Source organism: Protopterus annectens, chromosome 10.part0 (genome assembly GCF_019279795.1).
Source record: "Protopterus annectens isolate FY-2018-M chromosome 10.part0, PAN1.0, whole genome shotgun sequence".
Lineage (NCBI taxonomy): Eukaryota > Metazoa > Chordata > Ceratodontiformes > Protopteridae > Protopterus > Protopterus annectens.
Genome location: NC_056744.1, coordinates 594,190,914 through 594,217,277, shown reverse-complemented (window position 1 = coordinate 594,217,277; position 26,364 = coordinate 594,190,914). Strand labels below are relative to the sequence as shown.

General features: G+C 41.7%; 1 protein-coding gene across 2 annotated transcripts in view; it reads left to right on the top strand.

The window, feature by feature from the left end:
* The window catches only part of KDM4A (lysine demethylase 4A), a 2,334,711-nt gene that overhangs the window by 1,878,886 nt on the left and 429,461 nt on the right, over window positions 1-26,364 (top strand). For both annotated transcript variants that reach the window (XM_044085421.1, XM_044085420.1), the window contains exon 18: window positions 26,067-26,252. In XM_044085421.1, coding sequence (XP_043941356.1) covers window positions 26,067-26,252 — 186 coding nt within the window. The remainder of the gene's footprint in view (window positions 1-26,066; window positions 26,253-26,364) is intronic.

Here is a 26,364-nt window from a genome sequence, read left to right as displayed (position 1 = left end):
TACTGTCTGTGGCTACTTCCACAGTTTTTCATTCTTTGATGTCTGTGGATGACATTTGTACAGCAGCACCTTGGGCTACTCCTCATACTTTTATCACTCATTACAAATTGGATCTGACCTTCAGATGTAGGGCATCATTTGGTTCTGTGATACTCAGGAATATCCTTCCTCGAGTCTGCTCTGGATTCAAATAGCTAGGGATGCTGTCCAATTTGTGAGGATAGAATGAAGATTGACAACATCAATAAAGAAGTTGCATACTGACTATAACATTCCATTTGTATTGTCGAGCTTCATCATTTCCTCACATCCCTCCCACCTACCGCTGTCCATGCCTTCTGGAGGAACAAGCAGCTACATGGTCTCTGACTAGGTATATTTACATGTTTATATCACTCTGGATATGGCTTCCCATATTTCTTCCTATCCTTTTATGCTATATAGTAGCAAACAAGAGGTGAGGTAGTTGGCAGGCTGCATTTTGGATAAGAGAGAGGCTCGAGAGATCTTATGGCTGAGAGTTGTAGCATCATCTGAGTCCGATCCTAACCTATTTTTGAGGAAAGAATGAAGATCAACAAGACAGATGGAACATTATGGTGAGTACATAACTTCTTTTTAAAATTGTTTGCCAGCCCCCAAAAATAGTTTTTACAGAATTTTTTTTTTCAATTACTTTAACTTTAAAGTAATAGGAAAAAGTGCTCTTCCATTTAAAAGTACAGTTAAGTCTCATAGGTTCCTAGATGTGTACTAGGTTAATGACCCTGGGGCCTTTACAAGCCTAGCCATAGGATTACCCTGGCATAGTGCCACACAACCTTAGTTTCCCGTGCCTCTGTCGAGTAGAGCCACTGGTGTTATCCCCTCTCATTCCAGTCTCTGAAACATAAAACTCTTAGCTTAAAAGTAACTTTTTCTAAAGGGTATAGTAAAACAACCTTTTTTTTTTTTTAAACTTGAAAGTTTTCCCCAAGAGTGAACTAAGCTGCCCAGCAAAGTAACAGCATAAGCCAGCCACTAATCCTCAAAAGCATAGAGAGGGACAGTTTTAAGGGTTTGATGCACAAACCTGTCTTTTTAGTTGGTTCATCTTGAACTGACTAATGGTTTGGGGCACTGAGAATGTATCCTGAAGCTTTGAAAGGTAGAAGTCTGTAAATGCAAAGAAGTTTTCATAGTAATAGATCTTCCTCAGATTGTAATAAATTTACTTTACTGCTGAGGACCATTGATATCTTGTACTGGGTAGGGTCTAGGGCTTAAGGACAAAGTATGACGACCATGGTGAGCTAAGAGTTGAGAGTACAGGTTGTTTAGCAGATGCACAAAACTGTGGAAGCAAACTTAGAAGTCAGGCAAATTGAAGATGGCCTAAGACTTGATTATGCTGCTGATCCTGATCATTCTGCCACATTCTCGAGGAAACACAGTGGGCATAAACTCAGACCTAATGGAGACAAGTTTAGCTGTAAGAAAACAGCAACTTCACATTCTGCTGGAAAGCAACAACTGGTTGGTAAGATTGGCTGAATTACTAAACCTGTTGACCACCCTGAATTTGGTCTGGTTTGGTCATTTGGTCAGAGCAGGAATCTTCCTGGATGGCTCTTCACATGTCTCCTATTTTCCTGTTTGAATTGCTGACATAATAGTACAGATGTACAAGTGCCAAAGACCTTTGTTGTGAATTCTGTCACAAGTTTCTGACACCCAGGTCCACAGAAGGCAGGCCTCCAGAGAACATATGCTGATCCCCAAGATGTGTCAGCTGAGGTCTGTACTTTTCATTGTGTTAACTTTACAGACAAATGTTTTAAGCTAGTGCAGTGATCATCTTTAGTTCCACTAGGTTCCAAGTTTTCCACTTCATTAGTTTCCAAGGAAGCATAAAGGCAAAGCATTTTTTCTTCCCCTCTTCCATCAGCCAGTTCAGATGAAACATTTGCTTACACTGGAAAGATTGGCTCCCCAGTAAGATTGTGCAGACTTTGGTAATGGTCAGCTGTCATAAGGGTCACCCCTCAAGATATTTCTTTTGGAGACGGCTTGAAGCTAATGAAAGAAAACTTTAGATGGCCCTCCAAATCCTTGTCTCTGGTGAATGTTAAGCAAATTTTTCATTCTGCTGTTCTTAGATACAGAAAGTGTTTTCAGCTTTAAGTTTTTATCTTTGTATCAAAAATGAACAAGAGTAAGCAGCATGAAGGGGGGAAAGTAAAAGCCCAAAGTAAAAGATAAAAAAAGACATAATCTCATAACATACAGATTTTTAGGGGAAATTGTTACCACAGGCTGATGTTCCCCATTTTCAGGATCCTTATCCCTGCAGTCCAAAATGAGTATAGGCTGTTTGCTTAGTAATTCTACAGCTTTTAAGTGTTCAAGCTTACCTACCCATTTCCATTTACATGAATAGGCAGCTTTCTTTTCTGTATAGCATATAGAGTTTTCTTTCCATTGTATTTGCTGTGCCAGAAAGAAAAAAAAAAAAACAGTGGAAGCTTTTTCTGATTTTAAACAAATCTGAACAAAATGTTAAAAGCAAAAAGGTTCAGGCTGTACATTTGTATTCCCCTTCTAATGGAGCTTGAGTATGAGTAAGATGACATTGAAGTGTGTCTAAGTGTTATCAGTCTTCCAGTCTGAAGTATGCTGATGACACAACACTGCTGCCTGAAACAAAGTAATGTAAGGAACATCTGCTGGGGAAAGTCAGAGAAGAAAGTCGAAGGATGGGACTTGAACTGAACGTGAAGATGTCCCAAGATTATGTCAACTGATAACATTGATAAATTTGAGCTCGATGGAGAAAAAATTAAGATGGTTTCAAGTATGAACCTTTTGTGTGCCCTTATGACCACTGATTCAACTAGCAGTCAAGAAATATTATGTCATTTGGCACTGGGCGAGATGACTATGAAGTCTCTAGATAAAATATTTAAAAGTAAGGACATCAGACTGCAGCCGAAGTTTAAACTAGTTCATACTGTCTTATTCTCAGTTGTCAACTACAGCTGGGAAAGCTGGACGATCCAGAAACAAGATTGAAGGAAGATTGACTCTGTCAAAATGTAGTGCTGGAGAAGAAATCCTGCATGTGCCTTGGGCAGCGAGACAGACCAATAAGTCAAGCATAGAAGAAATTAAACCGGAAATGCCACAGTTCAGAGGGAAAGTTCACTGGAAAAGGGTATTATGATTGGAAAGATTTGAGGGTACAAGGTGCAGAGGAAGACCGCCAGTGAGATTGATCAATATGACTACAACACCGACTGGTTGGATCATCAGACTAACACAAAACTGAATCATTTTTAATTCTTTAGACTGTCAAGTCACCAAGACTCAAACTCAAGTTGATGGCACATATCTGCTGGAGAGTGTTTTTTTGGCAACCCTAGATGTGCAGGATGCTTATCTTCTTTCCTAACACAGTACAGGCAGACAAGTCCCTAAGACATCCAGTAGAAATTCCCACTGTCTCTTTACCATCCTTGCCTCTGTCCATTCTGCTGTGCCAACTAATCGTCACCAAATGCTTAATTCCAGTCTGTGCCTGTTTGAGACTGAGGAATGTATGTCTTCCCCTAATTGGATGATGTCATGTCTGGTAGTAAACGCCAAGTATAACAGGTGCTTATTGAAAAGGATCATTGCTAAATGTGAAAATTTATTTTTTTCATCTATTCCTGCAAGAAGTGACCTTTTAAAGTTTTTTTTTTTTTTTTTTTACAGTGGATATAAAAAGTTTACACACCCCTGTTTAAATGCTAGGTTTTTGTGATATAAAAAAAATGAGACCACAATAAATCATTTCAAAACTTTTCCCACCTTTAATGTGACCTATAACCTGTACAATTCAATTGAAAAACAAACATATCTGTTAGGGGAAAAAATAAAAAAACATACACTACGCTGATTGCATAAGTGTGCACGCCCTTAAACTAATACTTTGTTGTGTGTGCACACCCTTAAATTAATACTTTGTTGAAGCACCTTTTGATTTAATTATAGCATTCAATCTTCTTGGTTAGGAGTCTATCAGTATGACACATCTTGACTTGGCAATATTTGCCCACTCTTCCTTTCAAAAGCGCTCCAAATCTGTCAGATTGTGAGGGCAACTCTTATGCACAGCCTTCTTCAGGTCACCCTCACAGATTTTTTGTTGGATTTAGGTCTGGACCATTCAAAAACTTGAATTTTCTTCTGGTGAAGTCATTCTTTTGTTGATTTGGATGTATGCTTGGGGCCATTGTCGTGTTGAAAGGTGAAATTCCACTTCATCTTCAGCTTTCTAGCAGATGACTGAAGGTTTTGGGCCAAAAGTGAATGGTATTTGGAACTGTTCATAATTCCCTCCACCTTGACTAAAGCCCCAGTTCCAGCTGAAGAAAAGCAACCCCAAAGCATGATACTGCCACCACCATGCTTCACTGTGTGGATGGTGTTCTTTTGGTGATGCAAAGTGTTGTTTTTGTGCCAAGTGTACCTTTTGAAATTGTGGCCAAAAAGTTCAACCTTGGTCTCATCAGACCATAACACATTGTCCCACATGCTTTTGGGAGACTTGATGTATTGTTTTGCAAATTTTAGCCGGGCCTGGATGTTTTTCTGTGTAAGAAAAGGCTTCCGTCTTGCAACCCTACCCAATAGTTCAGACATATGGAGAATACAGGAGGTTGTTGTTACATGTAGTGTACAACCAGTACATGCCAGAAATTCCTGCAGCTCCTTCAGTGTTGCTGTAGGTCTCCTGGCAGCCTCCCTGACCAGATGTTCTTCGTGTTTCACTGTTGCAGTCATTATATTTGGGTAATCTGTCGGCCTGAATAACAAAGTCTTGGGTCCTGCGTCAGTTGCTGTCTCCTCTTCCATGACGTCAGGTCGTCGGCATAAAACATGCAGCCGATGCCATTTTTTCAGTCTTTCTTGCCGGGCGGTGCCCGAAGCAGAAGCAGTTTGCAAGTGCCGGTTGGCCGACTCCTGAAATTTTCGCATTCGTGTTTCAGAACCGAAGTCTTCAAACTAAAGCTAAGTACCCCGTTGGGGAAACTTTTTCTTGCTCCTTACCGATGTCAGTAAAAGTTAATAATTGCATTACTTGTGGGAAGCAAATACCTCATAAGGATTTTCATTTGTACTGTATTCCTTGCCTGGGCCCAGATCATAATGTGCCTTGCTGTCGGTTTTGTGCTAGATTTAACCAACGCAGTATTAAGCGTCTGTATATTTTTTGCTTCTAAATATTTTGGATTAAGATTTAATTATCCTGAAATGTCGTTGGTTAGCAATTCGACTACCGGAGTTCACAAAAAAGGCAAAGAAAAAGACAGAGACAGACCGTCGAGGTCCAAAACCGATGACGAAGCTTCTTCTAAGCCAGTTGCCGGTTGCTGGTACTCAGTGAAACACTTTTGCAGCCCCTGATACCCGCTACTTTTGAGTCACAGGCCTTTACCAAGACCCATTCAGAGTCCGGTATGCCGCGAGATTCTCAGAGTATTGAACCCGCGGATGTCTCTCCCTTGGATGGGTCCAGAGCCGCTGAGCAGGCACCGGTTTCTGAGGGTGTTTTCAGACCTCAACATTTCTATATTAAACCAACGCCAGCCTCAAAAACAAGGTCAAAAACATCTTCTATGTCTAAAAAACTGACGCATAAGCAACGTGCTCAGGCTCCCATGCCTAAAAAACAGATTATCAAAATGGCTGAGAACTTAATTACCTTGATCGGGGGTTCCCACAGAGGAATCCATCCCATCTGCAACACTTTGCATACTTTAAGGGAACATTTTCATTGGGAGAGTCAGGACTTCTCTGAATCAAAAAAGAGGCTTAGAGATTTCCTCCTCCTTCCTCCTTGGCATAGGCCTTTGGCAATACATCCTGTATTAGACACTGTTGATTATGTGTTTTCGGAATCAAATATGGCTCCTAATTCCCTACCTCTGGCTCCTAATAAGCCCAGACAGATATTACAGGGTTCCTGACTCCCACAAATTTCTATTCAAAAATCCTGCTGCTGATCCTGAGACTATTTCACAGGGCCCCAAGGGTGTAAAGGCCTCTGCAGTCAAAAATCCTACCCCCTCTGATAGAGATTCCAAGGTGCTGGATAGATGGGGAAAGAAGGTTTATACGTCTGCAACCTTGGGAATCGGGGCCTTAAACTGCCAGTTTCATATGCTTAAATGTCAACAGCATGTTATGGGCTTACTAAAACATAAAATTATGTTGATTTCTGACTGTGTGGAAAATAAAGAATTGCAGGAATTATTGCATTCAGCAGAACAAGTTGGAAAGCATACTTTGCAATGTGGTTTTGATTCCTTGGAGGCCCCTTGCAGGGCGGCAGTTACTGGCTCTGTGATTAGAAGGCATGCTTGGCTCAAGGAGCAAAATCTGCCTGATCATGTTAAAGCTAAATTGTTGGATGCTCCCTTGCAGCATGATACTCTGCTTGATAATAAGGCAGAAGAGGTTTTAAAGAAAATGGAAGACAAAGCTAAATCTATGCAAACTGTAAAAGATTTCTTGCAAGTGCAGCCACCCAGGTTCAGGAGGTACTGGCCTACTAAAAATTGGTCCTTTCCTGTATCCAGCAGAGCCACTCAAGGCAAATCCAGATGCTCAAAAGGCTCCAGATACCAATCATATGGTTCTTACAGGTCAAAGCAATGGGGTGCCTCCACCTTAAAATCTGGAGGAAACAAAGCACAAACCTACAGTAAGCAGTCTCAATGACGTTCCTCTACCTTCTCTAAGCACTTACCTTTTGGCAGTCCCCTTGGGGGGAAAACTAGCACTTCATGCACAAAATTGGCAGTTAATTACCCAGGACAAGTGGGTATTAAACGTAGTACCCTAGGGGTACATATTTCATTTCCATACTTTGCCAATTCCAAACGGATGGCCAGATCTGCCACAAAATCAGTGGGCAGAGGCACAGAAACAAGTTATGTCCCTCATGGATATGGGGGCTGTTCAGAAAAGGAAAAAGGACAAGGCTTTTATTCAAGACTTTTCCTGGTACCCAGAAAAGACCATGCCTGGCGTCCAATACTGGACTTGTCGATTCTGAACACATTCCTGGACATTACAAAATTCAAAATGCTGACTACAACAGCTACTACCTATGCTGGGCAGGAACACTTGGTTAGTGACTCTAGACTTAAAAGAGGCATACCTGCATATCCCAATAAGGGAATCATGCAGAAGATACATCCGCTTTAAGGCAGGTATTTTGCATTACCAATTCTCTGCACTGCCCTTTAGCTTATCTACTGCGCCCAGGGTCTTTACAAAGTGCCTGGCACCAGTAATTGCATTCTGCAGACAAAGAAGCATACACATTTATCCTTATCTGGACGACTGTTTCATTCAAGCAGAGGACAAGGACACTCTTCTTCAACATCTGGCGTTTGTAAAAAGGCTTCTAACATGCCTAGGGTACACAATAAATGAAAAGAAATCCCAACTGGTACCCTCTCAAATAATTACATTCCTGGGTGCAAGCTTGAATACAACTACCCAGATGGCTTACCTTATGCCAGACAAAGGCAACTGACAACATACTTCAAACAAATGGCAGCAAAAACCCAATTATTTGCAAGACAACTTCTGCAGGCTTTGGAGTTCATGGCATCCTGCATTCTACTAATTCCATATGCGAGACTGCATATGAGGAAACTTCAATGGTACCTAAAAAGTTTATGGAGTCATCATTGTCACAGTCTGGAAACAATGATTCCTGTAATTCCCTGCCTACAACAGAAGTTTCTTTGGTGGGCAGAGAGATGTCACCAAAACAAGGGACTGTCATTCACTCTACCCCCTGCCACCCAAACCCTAACTACAGTAGCATCAGATTATGCTTGGGGGGGCCCACCTGGCGGGGAGATGCATTCAGGGCAAATGGAGCCCAAAACAAATGCAACTGCATAATCAACCAGAAAGAGATGCTAGCTGTTCAGAATGCTCTGACAGCCTTCAAGGACTTACTTAATCCAGGACAACTACTGATAAAGACGGACAACACCACGGTTATGTAGTACATAAACAAGCAGGGGGGTACACATTTCTACCCCCTTTGCAGACTAGCCATGGCATTGTGGAGTACAGCTTTGACTTACCAAATACATTTTCAAGCTTAATTCCTGCCAGGAAAGCAAAATACTCTGGTAGACGACCTAAGCAGAAATCTTATGGACCCACATGAATGGAAACTGGATCCACAAATCTCCCACATGTTATCACAAAAATGGGGGAGCCCAGACATAGATCTATTTGCCTCTCCCCAAAATTATCAGCTGGACAAATTCTGCTCAAGAACTTATCACAGAAAAGCATGGAAAGTGGATTCCCTATCCTTCAGTTGGAAAAACCTATCAGTCTATGCTTTTCCCCCTCTGCCCCTTCTCTCCAAGGTCCTACTAAAAGTCAGACAGGAAAAAACAAAAATGATCCTAGTTGCTCCGGACTGGCTTCGCCAGCACTGGTACCCAATTCTAAGGAATATGTCTCAAGTTCCTCCCTGGTACTTGCCTCAACTACCTCATCTACTGTCTCAGCAGAACAATCAAATTCTGCACACTCAACTCCCAACTCTGAATCTTGCAGCATGGCTGATCATTTAATTATTCAAACAGCACCCCTCAGTAAGTCTGTGATGGATGTCGTTTTGGAAGCCAGAAGGCCTAGTACTAGAAAATCTTATGCTGATAAATGGAAGACATTCTGTGCTTGGAACCAAGCACAAGGAACAGACACAGCAAAGCCCAATATTCCTCAAATTTTACAATATTTGACTGAGATGCTTGACAAGGGCCTATCCGTTTCTTCAATAAAAATGCATGCCTCTGCCATCTCGGCTCATTACAACACAGAGCCTCCCCTCTTTTCTCATCCTCTGCTTAAACAGTATCTTAGGGGGGCTAAAAATGTAAGGCCTCCCAGAAGATCACCAACTCCTGCATGGGACCTCAATTTTCTGCTGGAAAAACTCACCCTGCCTCCTTTTGAACCAGCAGCTACTGCGGATATAAATTTTCCTTCTTGGAAAACAGCTTTTCTCTTGTCAGTCACTTCAGCAAGAAGGGTTTCAGAACTACAGTATCACATGGCTGTGGAGCCTTTTATTACATTTTACCCGGACAGGGTGTCCCTCAGGACCAATCCTTCTTTTATGCCTAAGGTGGTATCCAGTGTGGCTCTTAACCAGACAATTCACCTGCCAACATTTTACCCAAATCCGCAGAACAAGAGGGAGCGGATTCTGCATTTATTGGACGTACACAGACAACGAAGATTCTACTTAAACAGGACCAAATCTCTAAGAAAGTCTGAGCAACTACTGGTAGCATTTGCTGCAGGGTCAGAGGGGAAGCCTATTTCAAAGCAGACTATTTCTAAGTGGATAAGCCACTGCATTTGTTTCTGCTACTTGCACCATGGTAAACCTGTGCCCAAGGGGATCAGGTCACATTCCACCAGGGCTGCCTCTACCTCAGCAACATTTCTCAGAGGGGTTCCAATCAAAGACATTCTAAAGGCTGCTACTTGGAGCTCTGTTCATACCTTCACAAAGCGTTATAATTTGCCTCTCTTCTCCAAATCCAGGACAGGCTTTGCCACTGCAGTTCTGCAGGGCCTTATAGCCGCTCCTAATTCTATTTAGTTGCATCCTCCCATCCTTAGCTTTGGGATTCTACCCAAATGTAATGACTGCAACAGTGAAACATGAAGAACATAGTGCAGTTGTGTACACTTACCATAAATGTAGATGTTCGAGTGTATTCACTATTGCAGACCGGGTTACCCACCTGCCATCCCCCTTTTCTATAACTTTTCTTTCCTTGTCTATATACTAAAGCCTTTGTGGTGTATTTGCTATTAGTTGAAGGTAAAGCTTATGTTGCTAAAAGTGCATTTATATATATTTCTGTTTTTATATATATATATATATATATATATATATATATATATATATATATATATATATATATATTTTTTTTTTCCTCCCCATTTGGGGGACACCTGACATCTGGGGCAAGAAAAACTAAATAAAATAGCATCTGCTGCATGTTTTATACCCCTGCTGACCTGATGTCATAGAAGAGGAGACAGCAACTGACGCAGGACCCAAAACTTTGTTATTCAGGCTGACTATGGGCAACCTGCCAGCAGATTACCCAAATGTAATGACTGCAACAGTAAATGCACTCTAACATCTACATTTATGGTAAGTGTACACAACTGTACTTTTTTGTCTTGTCTTTTCACCAATTTTGGAGGGACGTCCAGCCGTTTGCAGTGTCATTGTTATCCCATTTTTTCTCTAGTTTTTGATGACTGTCTTTGCTGTGTTCCATAGTATATCCAGTGTTGTGGAAATATTTTTGTACCCTTCTCCTTACTGATAACAATGAGATCCCTTTGATGCTTTGTAAGCTCTCTGCGACCCGTGGCTTTTGCTGTAGCAGGCAACTGAGTAAATGTCAGGAAAATCCTACTAGAGCAGCTGAACTTTATTCTGGGTTAATCAGAGTCTCTTTAATTGATGGGTAGGTATGTACCCAAGAAGACTGAATGTTGTAATTAAATCAAAAGGTGCTTCAACAAAGTATTAGTTTAAGGGTGTGCAAACACAACAAATTATTAGTTTAAGGGTGTGCACACTTATGCAACCAGCTTATTGTACGTTTTTTATTTTTTATATTTTTTCCCCTAACAGATTTGTTTGTTTTTCAATTGAATTGTACAGGTTATAGGTCACATTAAAGGTGGGAAAAGTTTTTAAATGATTTAGTTTGGTCTCATTTTTTTATATCACAAAAACCTAACAATTTAACGGGTGTGTAAACTTTTTATATCCACTGTATTTGCAGTTTGTTTACTGAACATATGTAGCAGATCAAACCAAATTCAGTTTGATTGTAAGATATTTACTTGGGTTTAGTGTAGTACATCTCATGGTGTAGTGTAAAAAGTATTATTGACATGTAAGTAGGTAACCTAATGATTATTAAAAAAAATTACATATGGAATCAGTCAGAAAATATAACATTTTATGTGCTTCCTAAAGGAGGTAATCGGAAAGCTGTTTATGCTAGCTACAATTGTAGAAATTACAATTTTGCAGGAATATAAAAAAAAAGAAGATTTTATTAGGTGACATGTATGCGGGAGGAGGAACTGGAGAGACTAGTTAGGGAATGAGTTTGAAAAAGCTTGGGAGATATGTTAGTGAAGAGGCTAAATGATGTAAGAGTTGAAGTTGTTAAGCTTACATGGGTAAATATGATTTTGAGATGGAGGAGGAGGAAGAGAGTTATTTCTAAGTAAAGAAGTGAAACTGAAGTCATCATTTGAATTCCACTTTTTTCAATTTCAAATGTAATTTCAATATCTTGATATTTGTAACTGTAATATGAATGTTTACAGTTTGATACAAGCTCAAGTCCCTAAGGAATATACATTTTTTTGCCATCTCACAGACTCTGGAATGCCTTCCCAACCTGAGATTTTCTTTGAACTACCTGATGTCAGATGCTCTCCTTCCTCGAGTAACATTTAGGAGCCTTTATGAACACAAGATTCTAAACGATTATTCTTCCTTGAGACAGGATGTATGCAATAGTGTTTTTTTTCCTTCACATTTCTCAACCAAAGTGGTTGATGTCAATAACTGCATTACTTGTTCTCTTCAATCTTCATGGCATCCAGCCCCAAGCTTCTCATGAGGAAAATGTAATGGTACCTGGGCAGCTTGTGGAATCTCAGTACACCTGACCCCAGTAAAGGAATTCCAATGATGGTACACAAAAGTTCTGTCAACCATAGATCCTTACCAGAAATTGAACACAGACTCCTCAAACTATGTATAGATAGCTCACAGGTGACCCCACTGCTTAAAAAAAAGAAAGATGCTGGTCATTCATCTATTATTTACAGCTTTTCACTCTGCTGACAAACAGGGGACTATACCAGTTGTAGGTGTACACAAATGTAATGTGGTATGTCAACAACCAGGAAGAGAATCCTTCCTATTCTGTTTACTGGATTGGCTGTGATCACTTGCAGACACCTTGTCCAAGTGAATTTAATGTTTCAAGCTCTTCAAGTAGAGAAAGCTGCATCCTTTTCTATAACACCAAGACTTTGGCAACAGAGGAGGGTGCTCTTGATTGGATGCCACTTGTGAGAGGGTGAGGTTTCTCTGCTTGGAGTGTCTGCCTACCTATTTTTTGTTTCCTCTTAGATGTTCACAAGCAATTCTGATTCTTGGTATGTAAGAACAGAACTTATCAGAAAGTCTGATTAGTTTGTCTTCCTTCCTGTAAGGCAGATGTTATCTCAACAAACATTGTCCAGGTTAAATAAATTAAAAATGCTGTCAGGCAGAGTTTCACAGGCATAAATCACTCAGGTGATGATAAACCAAAGGTGTATTTAATGATAAAAGTCCACAAGAAAAACAAAACGTGAGCGCTTTCGTTAAACAAGTGATGTTAAGTTGTCAATCTCGCCTTCATTCTTGCTTGATGGGTTCAGAGCCGATCCTCGACTCCGACTCGGCACTTTGCTAAGCTTGAGAGTCACTTTTACCAGCTCGAGGCAGCCCCATATCCCATGATGCAAGGCGGTAAGTACCCAGATCTCGTTTGCCGCTTCGCTGATGAGGTCCTCCTTTTGCCAGCTCCTGGTAAGTGTTTAAAATAATACTATTTTTGCCCCTTTTTCACCTTAAAACTTTATATTTAACGTTTTTAGTTTAGATATTAAGTCCCTTTCTGACTAGAAAATCCCTCACTCCTTAATTTTTTTAGTCAGGCCTTCTCCCCTCCCATCCCCCCCTTGTTAGGGTGTGTGTGTGTGTGTGTGTGTGTGTGTGTGTGTGTGAGAGGTTAGTTATCCTTTTATTTTTGGATAACTGGTTCTTGGGACTGTGTTGTGTGTGTTTCTGCAACCATGTCCAAGGAAAGGGTCTCAGGCTTTAAGAAGTGTGACTCGTGCTGTCAGAAGATGTCTCTGACAGACGGTCACACTTCTTGCTTATACTGCCTGGGACCTCTCCACCTGCAGGACTCCTGTGCAATTTGTCATTCCTTTAGCCAGAGAGTCCTGCAGGAGAGGAGAAACAAATTGATTTTAAGGGGCCTACTTAAACCGGAGGGCTCTCCAGCTAAGTCGGCTCCGAGTAAGACTTCCAAGTCTTCCAAGGCCCAGGCTTCTGTGTCTTAAGCCTGCGGCCTCGGTTCCGACTCTTTCAGAGTCGCGATCCGCTCCGGCTGGAGCCGATCCTGGTTTGCACAAACCTTCGGCACCGATGGCTATCGGTGCCGATACTGGTTCGGTCACATCGGTGTCGGCTCCGATTGGTTCCGACCACCATGTGGCTCAGGCTTCGGTGTCTGCGCCGACCGGCTCCGACACCCTTACCTTTATGTCTGTATCGGCTCCGGCCGGAGCCAATGCATCGAGACCTTCTGTCGGTGCCGAAAAGTCTTCGGCTCCGACTGCATCCATGGTTTCGTCGGCTCCGATGGTTCCTTCGAGGAAGAGGTCCAGGTCCCCTTCCTTGGAACAGATACTCTCGGGTCCGGCCTCACCTCTCCTCTCGGAACGGAGCCATCGGAGCCGATCATCTAGGTCATCCAGGCTTTCTGACCATGATTTAGAGAGGGTGGTCAGTAGGTTATTAAAATCACAGGCACTGGCCCAGATGCTACATAGTCCATCTCAACAGACGACTATTAGTCCACACCCCCTTGCAGTTCCTCCTTCGACTGTACCTCAGAGTTTGGAGCTGGAGTCTTCGGGAATAGTTTCTACTATGGCTGAGGGACAGATACCCCCCCCCCTTCTGCTCCCTCAGCCTCTACTATTATCTCCTCTTCGAGACCTTCCTTAGAGGGATTCAGTGGTCAGGCTTCCCTGGTCTCCTCCGAGGGGGTGAGTGGCATCGGACCCTTGTCCGACCCCACTCTTCCCCTTGGAGCCTCGGCCTTGGTGAGCTCGGCTCCGACATCTGCCTCGGAGCCTTCCCTGTCAGTGGGCCCTGGAGTTCCGCTTTCTTCGGAGTGGATTCTCTCGGACCTCCCTGGGAGGGGAGCCTTCGAGGTGATGAAGAGTGTGCTGGCCACTGGACTCAGCCAGCAGTCTGTTCCCTTAGCTCCTCCCTCTACGGTGCCTGTCGATATCTCTGCCATCTCTCTTGCTCCCGGACCCAGAGATCCTCCGCCTCAGGTTTCCCCACTGGGAAGAACCCCCTCTTCCGAGGACTCTCCTGATCAGTCAGGGGATCCTCTGCGAAAGAGGACTTGTAAGAGGAAACACGTAGACTCCCCTGAGTCTATCACTTCAGATACCGACTTAGATGACTCGGAGGGATCCCCAAGATCCCCCTCTGAGGATGTCTCCTTTTCAGACATCCTAGAACTCCTTAAACAGAGGGGAAACTGGCCCTCCAATAATCCCTCTGAGGATGAGTCGGTATACCTGGAGGCGTTTGGATCTCGGCCCTCCACCTCCTGGGTTTCTCCGCCTTTCGACCCCCTTATGCAGGTTATTGCTCGAAAGGCGTGGGCTGCTCCTGACTCTGTAGAGCCAGTTCCTAGGAGGCCTTCTAAATTTATTACTGCCCCTTCGGACAAGCAATTCCTTACAAAAGGTGTCCCTGTTGATGCCATGGTGGTGGCGGCTGCCACTAAGAAGGAACTTGCAGATCCTTCCGTACCTGTCCATCCTCCTAATAAGGACTCTAGGACCATGGATAGGTATGGTAAGCGGATGTTCTCTTCAGCGACCTTTGCTATGCCGCTGAACTACTTATGTCACTTCACCAGACTCCAAAGGGACATCCTTAAGGAGCTAGGTGAAGTAGTACAGGATCCCACAGCTGCAGGGGCTCAAGAAAAAATTGCTTCGCAGCTAGGAACCCTTAATTCTATTGCTAACTCCTCCATGCGACTGATATCATATGCAGCAGATGGAGCGAGTAGGGCCGCAGGTACAGGTGTGGCTCTTAGACGCCAAGCCTGGATGCGGCTCTGTAATTTTGCAGATCCCTTTAAGGCGTCCTTCACAAACTCTCCCTTTGATGGGTCAGCTTTGTTTGGCCCTCAGGTGAAGGATACATTGACCAGGTGTGAGCAGGACGGCAAGACTCTTTCTGCCGTAGGGGTCCGTTTTTCCACCCCTTCTAGACCTTATCCTAAAGGACAGAAGGGTGGCAAAATGTGGTTCCGCAAATCCCAAGGAGTCACGCCGGATACACGTGGTCAGTTTACCCCTAGAGGCAGAGGGGGTAACAATAACAGACGCCGCTCTAGGGGCAGAGGGGGTCCACAAAACCAGGGAAGCAGAGAGCCTCTCTCTGACAAGCCCTTTCAGCATCCCTGAGATGTTGCCCGACTGTCCATCCTTGGAGGCAGTCGGGGGAAGACTATCACTGTACCCAGAAGCCTGGCGTTCCCTCACTCAAGACAGATGGGTACAGTCGATCATATCCGAGGGTTACAAAATTCCTTTCGAGGAAAGTCCCTTTTCTCACTCAAATTCCCTTCCAGATAATACCACCCGGTCTAAGGGAAATTGCAGAGTTAGAAGTATTCAAACTTCTACAAAAAAGAGCCATTCAGCCAGTTACAACAGACCATTCAGAGCCTGGAATCTACTCAAGGTTCTTTTTGGTCCCAAAAAAGATGGGAGACTGGAGACCAATATTGGATCTCAGCAGACTCAACAAGTCTGTGAGAAAGACAAGATTCCGAATGGTCACACTTCAGTCAATTCTGCCCTTCCTAGAGAAGGACAACTGGATGTGCTCAATAGATCTTCAGGATGCATACTATCACATAAAAATTCACAGGCGCTCCAGAAGGTTTCTCTGCTTTCGGCTGGGGTCCAGTCACTTCCAATTCAGAGCCCTGCCCTTTGGTCTCACTACAGCCCCCAGAGTGTTCACCAAATGTATGGCAGTGGTCACGGCTCACCTGAGACGTCAAGGATTCCAGGTGTTTCCGTATCTAGATGACTGGCTCCTTTCAGCCACCACCAGGCATCAACTTCTTCAAGCCAGGGATTACACAATAAATCTTTGCACTCAATTGGGAATTTCGATCAACTACAAAAAATCCTCCTTATTGCCCTGCCAGTCTATTACTTTCATAGGCGCAAACTTAAACACTGTTCGGATGTCAGCTAGCCAGCATGAAAGTACAGGCCAGAATGGTTCTAAAGGTGTTGGGCCTCATGGCTGCGGCCATTACCCTTCTTCCCCTGGCCCGCTTCTATATGCGCCTGCTTCAGTGGATGTTGTTCACTCAGTGGTCTTACCAACAACTTCCGATGCGTCATCAAATACTGGTGACACAGATTTGCAAGAATCATCTTTCATGGTGGATTACTTCTCCCCAGATTCACCAAGGCAGACCCTTTGTACCCCCAGCCCCGGTAGCCACTGTCACTATGGACGCCTCCCTGATCGGGTGGGGGGGTCATTATCAGGGCAGGATGGTTCATGGGACGTGGCAACCGTTCGAATACCACCTGCACATAAATGTCCTAGAGATGAGAGCAGTGCTTTTAACGTTGCAAGCCCTCAACGACTTTCTTCCCTTGGGGACAATTGCAGTCCACACGGACAACATGTCTGTAGTATGGTATATCAACAAACAGGGCGGAACCAGGTCCTACCCCTTGTGTCGAGAAGCGCTCAGACTTTGGCAATGGGCGATCTCCTCTCATCGGTTTCTGGTAGCAACGCATATCCCTGGGAAAACCAACATTTTAGCGGACAGATTGAGCAGAGCTATTCTCATGCCTCACGAGTGGTCTCTCAAACAATCTATAGTGGAGGAGATTTTTCTAGAATGGGGCCGCCCATGTTGCGATCTTTTTGCTACTCCCCAAAACAGCAAATGCCCAGACTTCTTCTCTCTCTTCCCACTACCAGGCCATCCCCCCAGAGACACTCTGACCCAGGATTGGCCCCAGGGACTTCTTTATGCCTTTCCTCCCTTTCCGCTGATTCCACAAGTAATCCAGAAAGCCACCGTTTTGAGAGCCAAAATGATTCTCATTGCTCCTTATTGGCCTCGACAAATTTGGTTTCCGTTCCTCCATCGTCACCTTTTGGTGCAGCCGTGGCATCTGGACCCAGTGCCAGATCTTCTGATTCACCAATCGGGTCAGCTGCACCGGTCTATCCTTTCTCTCAACCTCACAGCATGGTTGCTCCACTTCCTTCCTTAGCCAGGCTTCCTATGATCTCTAATCCTGTTAGAGACATCATAGTAGCTTCCCTAAAATCCTCCACTAGGAGGATTTATACTAGCAAATGGAAACGCTTTTCTTGTTGGGCAAAAGCTAAATATATTGATCCCTTTACTGCTCCAGTACAAGCAGTTTTGGATTTCTTAGCGGAAATCTTTCACGCGGGCTCCTCTTCTTCCACGGTCAAAGTTCAGTTGGCTGCTATCTCGAACTTTCATGTCGGGTTCGCAGATCACAACATTATGTCCCACAGGCTTTGTAGAGCCTTCTTAAAAGGAATTTTTCTCCTGAAGCCTCCAATCAGGAGTCCTCCTCCTCAGTGGGACCTAAATTTAGTGCTGACATCCTTGATTCTTCCTCCCTTCGAGCCAGCTGTTTCATGTTCCCTGAAATTTCTTTCATGGAAAACTTTATTCCTGGTTGCTATTACATCGGCTAGGAGGGTGTCTGAACTTCATGCTCTATCTGTTCGCCCCCCCTATTTAGTCTTCCACAAAGACAGAGTATCACTGAGAACTAATCCGACCTTTTTGCCTAAGGTCCACTCAAAGACTAATTTGAATCAGGCTATTGATCTTCCTGTATTTTTTCCAAACTACTCAAACAGATCGGAACAAAAATTACATTATCTTGATGTTCACCGCCAACTCAGATATTATTTGGACAGAACAAAACAATTCAGGAAATCCGATCAGCTCTTTGTTTCTTATGCTGATAGCAAGAAAGGCCTTCCTGTTTCAAAAGTGACCTTATCTAGATGGCTTTCTTCTGTCATCTCTGAAATTTATCAGCTCAGGGGAAAACAGCTGTGCTCGAAACCTAAAGCGCATTCAACCAGAAGCTTAGCCACTTCCACAGCTTTTCAAGCTAGACTTCCATTAGACACTATTTGTGCAGCAGCCACTTGGGCCACTCCTCATACCTTTGTTTCCCATTACAAATTGGATTTGGCCTCCAGGGACAGAGCCAGTTTTGGCTCTACAGTTCTCAAGAGTCTGTTCCATTGAGCCACCCAGGATAGAGGTGCTAGGGACGCGGTCCCATCAAGCAAGAATGAAGGCGAGATTGACAACTTAACATTGAGAAGTTATGTACCTACTATAACATTCCATGTTAGTTGTCTTCTCTCGCCTTCTTTCTTGCGACCCTCCCTCCTTCCCCCTGGCCTGGACAGACCTTTCTCTCTACATGGAAGTATGTTTCTGAAGACCATACAGTGCTGGTCCTCCAACCATCCTTCAGGTTTTTTTCTCTCCTTCTTTCTTCCTTTTGGAAATTTTTTATGCTAGGTGTTATTGCCTATATACAACAAACGAGATCTGGGTACATACCGCCTTGCATCATGGGATATGGAGCTGCCTTGAGCTGGTAAAAGTGACTCTCGAGCTTAGCAAAGTGCCGAGTCGGAGCCGAGGATCGGCTCCGAACCCATCAAGCAAGAAAGAAGGCGAGAGAAGACAACTAACATGGAACATTATGGTAGGTACATAACTTCTCATTAACTACATCAGACACCATTAAAATGTAAGACAACCATTTACATACATATAAAAAACACTTTGATTGGGTAAGCAAAGAGAGGCAGCTAGCTAAGCAACACTGAGATGGAACAAATTAACCCCTTGATGACTGTGTCACACTTGAAACTGTTACATCTTAAATACAACTAAAACTTGTAATTAAAGGATGAATTATTAGTCTCATACTTGCTGCCGTGGTACGGCAGTACCGTTGTTACCTTACAGCAAGAGGTTCTCCCGTTCGATTTTCGACGTGGCTTGGGATTGCCTTCTGTGTGGAGTCTGCATATCCTCCCCACTGTTGGGTAGCATTCGAAAGACATGTGTGCGTAAATGGGCGTGCCTTTGTTGAAGGTTGGGCGTCGAGCTGGCACCTCGGCATTTCATAAAAATCTACTGCCAATCATTAGAGGACCGGAGTTCCACTGTGGTGACCCCTTACCGGGAAAAAGACGAAAGACAAACAACAACAACTTGTCATGAATGGCTATAAATAGAATAAAACTAAAACCAAAGTCATTTTTAAAATCTTTTTGTTACATGTTCACATAATGGTAAAATGTTACCTAAAGCAAAAAACATACAAAAGTGCTTGTGCTTAACAAATGTTTTTAGGTATTTTGTTTCTTTCCAGGGCTTTTAATTTCAATACAGGAGAGATGAACATCCTGTCATTAATCCCTGGCCATCTATCTGCCTATAGTAAAATTTGCCATATGTGACCAATGCCTAAAATATTTATGTAGGCAAAACCGAAAGGAAATTTAACGCCAGAATTTATGAACACAACTATGCCATAAGAAAGAAAGAATAATATTAACAATGCCTTAGCGAGGCATATTCAAGACAACACTGGCCACAATTTCACATTTATGGCAATAGACCATGTAGACATCAGTGACAAAAAGCCTTGGGGACTTCAGTTTGAGTTAAAGGCGTTAAGGTGGCAAATTTTACTACAGGCAGATAGATGGCCAGGGATTAATGACAGGACTTCCAACTCTCCTGTATTGAAATTAAAATCCCTAGAAAGGAACAAAATACCTTTAAACATTTAAGCACAAGCACTTTTGTATGTATTTTGCTTTGGGTAACATTTTAGCATTATGTGAGCATGTAATATGAGATTTTAAAAATTACTTTGGTTTTAATTTTATTCTATTTATAACCATTCATGACACAAGTATGAGACTAGTAATTTATCTTTTATTCACAAGTTTTAGTTGTATTTAAGATGTAACAGTTTTAAGTGTAATACAGTCATCAAGGGGTTAATTAATGTTCTGTCTCAGTGTTGCTTAGCTAGCTGCCTCTCTTTGCTTACCCAGTCAGTGTTTTTTATATGTATATAAATGGTTGTCATACATTTTAATGTTGTCTGATGAAGTTAACACTTGTTTAACGAAAGTGCTCACATTTTTTGTTTTTCTTGTGGATTTTTATCATTAAATACACATTTGGTTTATCATCACCTGAGTGATTTGTGCCTGTTAAACTCTGTCTGCCAGCTGGTTTTTTTTTTTTTTTTGAGATTGTCCAGGTTAAGTAGTTATTTGGTGCTGGATTTTGTTACAAGTGTGGCAGAGCCATAAAAATCATTAAGTGCTCCTCCACTAGAGTTTTACTGCTACTCTAGTTGCTATTTTCAGAAATGTCCTTACTTAAGACATGAAAATCTGTGAATTAGCAGTCCACAGCCACTCACAAAACACTAGATTGGATGCCCAGTACAGAATCAGAGCTGTATTTTTAAAGGCAGCTCTAAAAGGCAATGTTGCAAGTGTCCATTTCCTATTTCTTTTTCATAGAGCTATAACATTTACTTTTATTAAATTTAATCATTAATATTTTTGGTAAGACCTTTTCTCTAGAAGAACTGGAGATGTCCCACTTGGCAGCTTTATATAGTGAAACACACTAGCTAATTGCAATGGCACCAGAGAGACAGTTTACCTTGCCAGGAAGTATATATGATGTATTGGAAGTAGCAGAGCACCAGTGGACTAAAGTGAGTGGAAACCAAAATGTTATACTGTTGAATGTGTGTGGCTCTGTTAAAGATATACTGCTACAGTGAGCATTTCATGCAGCTGTATCATTGGTTGTGTTCTTATTTAAATTGTGTTCTGTACCATTTTATCTTTGTCTGAAGAAGGGTTAACACCCGAAAGCGCTTACCTCTCAGAAGTTTGTATGTTTTTTATGACAGTTTTTTATTAAAATGTTTGGATACATAACAGCACCGTTCCAGAGTTCTTTTGTTTTTGTGGCTTCTCAATCATTGTTCTCTGGTTGGGGTATCAGCACCAAGCATTTGTTTTTTGAATTTACCACAGTTTTGTGCTTCATTGGTGCTGAGTTGTTATGTCTATGGAGCAACGTTCTGTTAATGGAATTATGGACAATGATGCTTTACAACAGCGCTCCCATGGTAGGAACTTTCTCAATCTTTTACCTGTGGATAACCCTCTATTACAGATGGGTTTTGTGACTTTGAAAGACACTGGTTTGAATAATTCTATACCAGCAACAGTTGATAGAAATTTTGAGGAACTCCTCAGGGACTATAACTATAAAATGGGGAGGCTACAACGCCTCCTATGGCAAACTTTTAATTTTGAAGCATGCCTTTCATATGGTATTGTGCCACGTGGCATGAGAGTACTTATGCCTACGCAGGGAGACCGCTATCCTACATTGTTGGCAAGATGGCAACTCATTAATATAAAAAATAGTTTTCAGTATATGGAACTACTCATTGAATTTTTTCGCACCTGAGATAGCTACTCTAAAACAAGAAACAGGTGCGCTACAACATAAACTGTGTAATGACTTTGTAGGTAATGGCTACTCACAGAAATTAGAGGAGGTTTATCGATCTCTACGTGATAGCGATAACAAATTAAAAACAACCAAGATGAACAAACTTACTAGGGACTATACTGATTTCTCTAATGGAGAGATTTTTGTTTGGGCCAAAACCAGGGGGGATTTACCCAACAGGAATGCCGCCACCACCACCAAACAGCCTTTTAGAGCCTTTGCTACAGCTCCCAGTATTCCTGGTAATTCTAATAGCAACACGGAACATCTAGAGACATCGAATTCCACCTGCTTACATGTCACTACGTCTGAATCACGTGGTCACGTGATTTCTGCAGTTGACGCAGCACACGTTTCCGAGAATGCAGCACCGATTGTTCAGTCCCTTGACGATAGAGACATGAATGCGTCTATGGCTTCCCGCAAGGTGGATAATGCCACTATGTTGGAGACATCATCCCCAGTGGATTCTGCTAATACGACAACAGTGAATGATGAACGCTTGGGCGCTCGGCCTAAGACCTCTTCGGCAGAACGACATTTTTTGGAAACTTTACCAGTACCCGTGAAAAAGAAGACAGGGGCGTGGAAACGCTCCTTAAGCGAAGGCAGAGATCCGCGCAAGAAGCGGAGAACACTAGAGTGACTATTTGTGGTAATCATGATATTGATAACATTGTATATAACTTGTCCACATATGTTTTGAATGCTGAAGAGTTGTATGTGTTGAACAAGGGATTGTCTTTTGTCCCGAGTAGGGCCTGTAACTATCAAGATGTAGTTATGGATCTCATGCTTTTTTGCAGGGGAGTGGCTCTGAGAAATATGTTTGGCAATAATACTAATAATGGTTCCACACTTAGACAGCCTAGCACGTTTGTTCCTCCACTGACACCATCTTTACAATTGTTCATTAATGCCTGTGAAAGGGACCTTATGGCATACTTTCATAATGGCAATACTCATAAGTATTATAACTTAACTGCTTCACAGAGACAAGCCCTCCGTAACTTATGTGAAAATAGGGATATTACCATTAAGATGGCTGATAAAGGAGGGGCTATAGTTGTGATGGATACTTTGGTATATCACAACAAATTAAGCCAGTTATTATCTGATACACATACTTATAGATTAATGAACCCACTAATGGTGAAACATATGATAGAGAAAGTCCACAAGACCTTGGAACAACTTTTGGACGACATGGTCATAAGTGAAGAGTTATACAATTTTCTTAGAATGGAAGGGGTTGTTATACCACTCTTCAAAGGTTTGCCTAAGATACATAAATCTCTGACAGACCCCCCGATACGACCCATAGTATCAGGTAGAAAATGGGTTACAGAAAATGCCTCTATATGTCTAGAAACCATACTTAGGCCATATGTTAATAAAATGGAGAATATATTAACAGATACAGGGGATTTTTTGAAGGCACTTGGAGGGTTAGTTAGGACCCCTCATGATTCACATTATCTCATGGTTACATTGGACGTACAGAGCCTTTTTACGGTTATACACAATGATTATGGTATAATGGCTATTGATACACTGTTGAGAGAAAATGGAGCACTGGATCATTTTATTAAACAGGTTACAACTGTACTTAGGCTAGTTTTGGAAAACAATGTATTTTTAGGTCTAGAACAGACATATAGGCAAGCACAGGGTGTAGCCATGGGCACACCCTGTTAATACCTATGCTAACCTGGTACTAGCATATTGGGAGAATTTGTACATTTTTAATAATAGAGAGTGGAAGCCCTTTATCGGATTTTATAAACGCTTTGTGGATGATGTTTTTATTTTATGGAAGGGTGATACTATCTCCCTTAAATTATTCATTGATTTTCTACACTCCACCACAGATTTCTTTAAGTTTACGGAAGTAACATCCTATACCGAGATTGATTTTTTAGATGTTACAATAGCACAGACTGTACAAGGTTTTTCTACTAGTCTATATAGGAAGGGGTGCAAGAAAAATACATTTTTAACCTTTGATAGTATGCACCCAAGATACACTTTTCCCAACATAGTACAAGGACAGCTAGCCAGGTTATCTAGGAATTGCACGGATGATATCTGTTTCAACAATGAATTGGAGAGTCTGAAGGGTCTTTTTGTAGAGAGGGGGTATAATGAAACCATGGTCAAAGATGTTATAGAGAAGCATAGAGATAAAAGGGCTCATAAATATAAACCCTGGCTATCTAGGCCTACTAGTGACTTAGCTATACCTTCAAGAGAAATGAAACAGGACGCTAGATCTAAGGTTATGTTCACTTACAGTAGTGATATAAAAGATATCACTGGTATTATAAGGGACAACTGGAACATCCTTACTAGTGATGATAGAATCAACAACATAGTAGGTCCGACTCCAGTTTTTGGATATAGAAAGAACAAAAGTCTAAAAGACATTCTATGTGGGGAACATGTTAGTCTACCTTATACCCCTGCTTTATCTGTAGGTAGCAAGCCTTGTGGTAGATGCAAGGCCTGCTCTTTTATTTCTCTAGATGTTTCCTTTACACATCCTGTTACTAATAGGACCTTTATGCTGAAAGCTAAAGCCACTTGCAGGACTAAGGATATAGTGTATCTGGCGAATTGCAAGTCTTGCCCATGTTTTTACGTGGGCAAGACGAATAATATGTTCAAAGTCAGAATACTGCAACACCTCTCTAGTATTAGAAATAAAGACACACATAATGCCTTGTTTAGACATATTAGTGAACATCCTACACATTGTTTCACTTTTAGGGCCATAGCCAATGTAAGGCTTAACAAGAGGGGAGGTGATATAAAACACTATACAGAACAGACAGAGTCAAGGAAGATCTTAGAATTTATGGCACATAGGTATCCAGGGCTCAATGATGTTGTTCCTATTAAACCCACCTTAAAAAATAGGCGGGTTTTTTACTGAATTGGTTTCATTAATTGTTCATTGGTTGTGTTCTTATTTAAATTGTGTTCTGTACCATTTTATCTTTGTCTGAAGAAGAGTTAACACCCGAAAGCGCTTACCTCTCAGAAGTTTGTATGTTTTTTATGACAGTTTTTTATTAAATTTTTGGATACATAACAGCACCGTTCCAGAGTTCTTTTGTTTTTGTGGCTTCTCAATCGTTGTTCTCTGGTTGGGGTATCAGCACCAAGCATTTGTTTTTTGAACTCTCCTGTATTGAAATTAAAATCCCTAGAAAGGAACAAAATACCTTAAAACATTTAAGCACAAGCACTTTTGTATGTATTTTGCTTTGGGTAACATTTTAGCATTATGTGAGCATGTAATATGAGATTTTAAAAATTACTTTGGTTTTAATTTTATTCTATTTATAACCATTCATGACACAAGTATGAGACTAGTAATTTATCTTTTAATCACAAATTTTAGTTGTATTTAAGATGTAACAGTTTTAAGTGTAATAGAGTCATCAAGGGGTTAATTAATGTTCTGTCTCAGTGTTGCTTAGCTAGCTGCCTCTCTTTGCTTACCCAATCAGTGTTTTTTATATGTATATAAATGGTTGTCATACATTTTAATGGTGTCTGATGAAGTTAACACTTGTTTAACGAAAGTGCTCACATTTTTTGTTTTTCTTGTGGATTTTTATCATTAAATACACATTTGGTTTATCATCACCTGCGTGATTTGTGCCTGTTAAACTCTGTCTGCCAGCTGTTTTTTTTTTTTTTTTTTTTTTTTGAGATTGTCCAGGTTAAGTAGTTATTTGGTGCTGGATTTTGTTACAAGTGTGGCAGAGCCATAAAAATCATTAAGTGCTCCTCCACTAGAGTTTTACTGCTACTCTAGTTGCTATTTTCAGAAATGTCCTTACTTAAGACATGAAAATCTGTGAATTAGCAGTCCACAGCCACTCACAAAACACTAGATTGGATGCCCAGTACAGAATCAGAGCTGTATTTTTAAAGGCAGCTCTAAAAGGCAATGTTGCAAGTGTCCATTTCCTATTTCTTTTTCATAGAGCTATAACATTTACTTTTATTAAATTTAATCATTAATATTTTTGGTAAGACCTTTTCTCTAGAAGAACTGGAGATGTCCCACTTGGCAGCTTTATATAGTGAAACACACTAGCTAATTGCAATGGCACCAGAGAGACAGTTTACCTTGCCAGGAGTATATATGATGTATTGGAAGTAGCAGAGCACCAGTGGACTAAAGTGAGTGGAAACCAAAATGTTATACTGTTGAATGTGTGTGGCTCTGTTAAAGATATACTGCTACAGTGAGCATTTCATGCAGCTGTATCCTTGACATTTGAATTGTGATAGTGTTAAAATTAGAAGTAGTAACCAATTTTGATTGTGTACATAGAATACATTTTCTGGGGGCATGTTTCAAATGTTACAGAGATGTGCCTGCATTTGTTGTGCAGCTGAGATTGTTTTCTGTTTTTTTTTTTGCAGAACTGTGTTTTCTGTAAGAAGCGACGGAAACGAACAGCTGGATGCTGCATACAGTGTTCTCATGGCCGTTGTCCCACATCATTTCACGTTACTTGTGCTCAGGCTGCTGGTGTAATGATGCAGCCAGATGATTGGCCTTTTGTGGTTTTCATTACTTGCTTCAGGCATAAAACCCCTTCTCAAGAGGTGAGTCACAAACTATAGAAGAGCTTTAAAGATTTTTTTAAATTACATACATTAATAGCAGTGAAAAAAATTATAATTTTCTGTTATCATGCATGTTCATTATATGCACAAT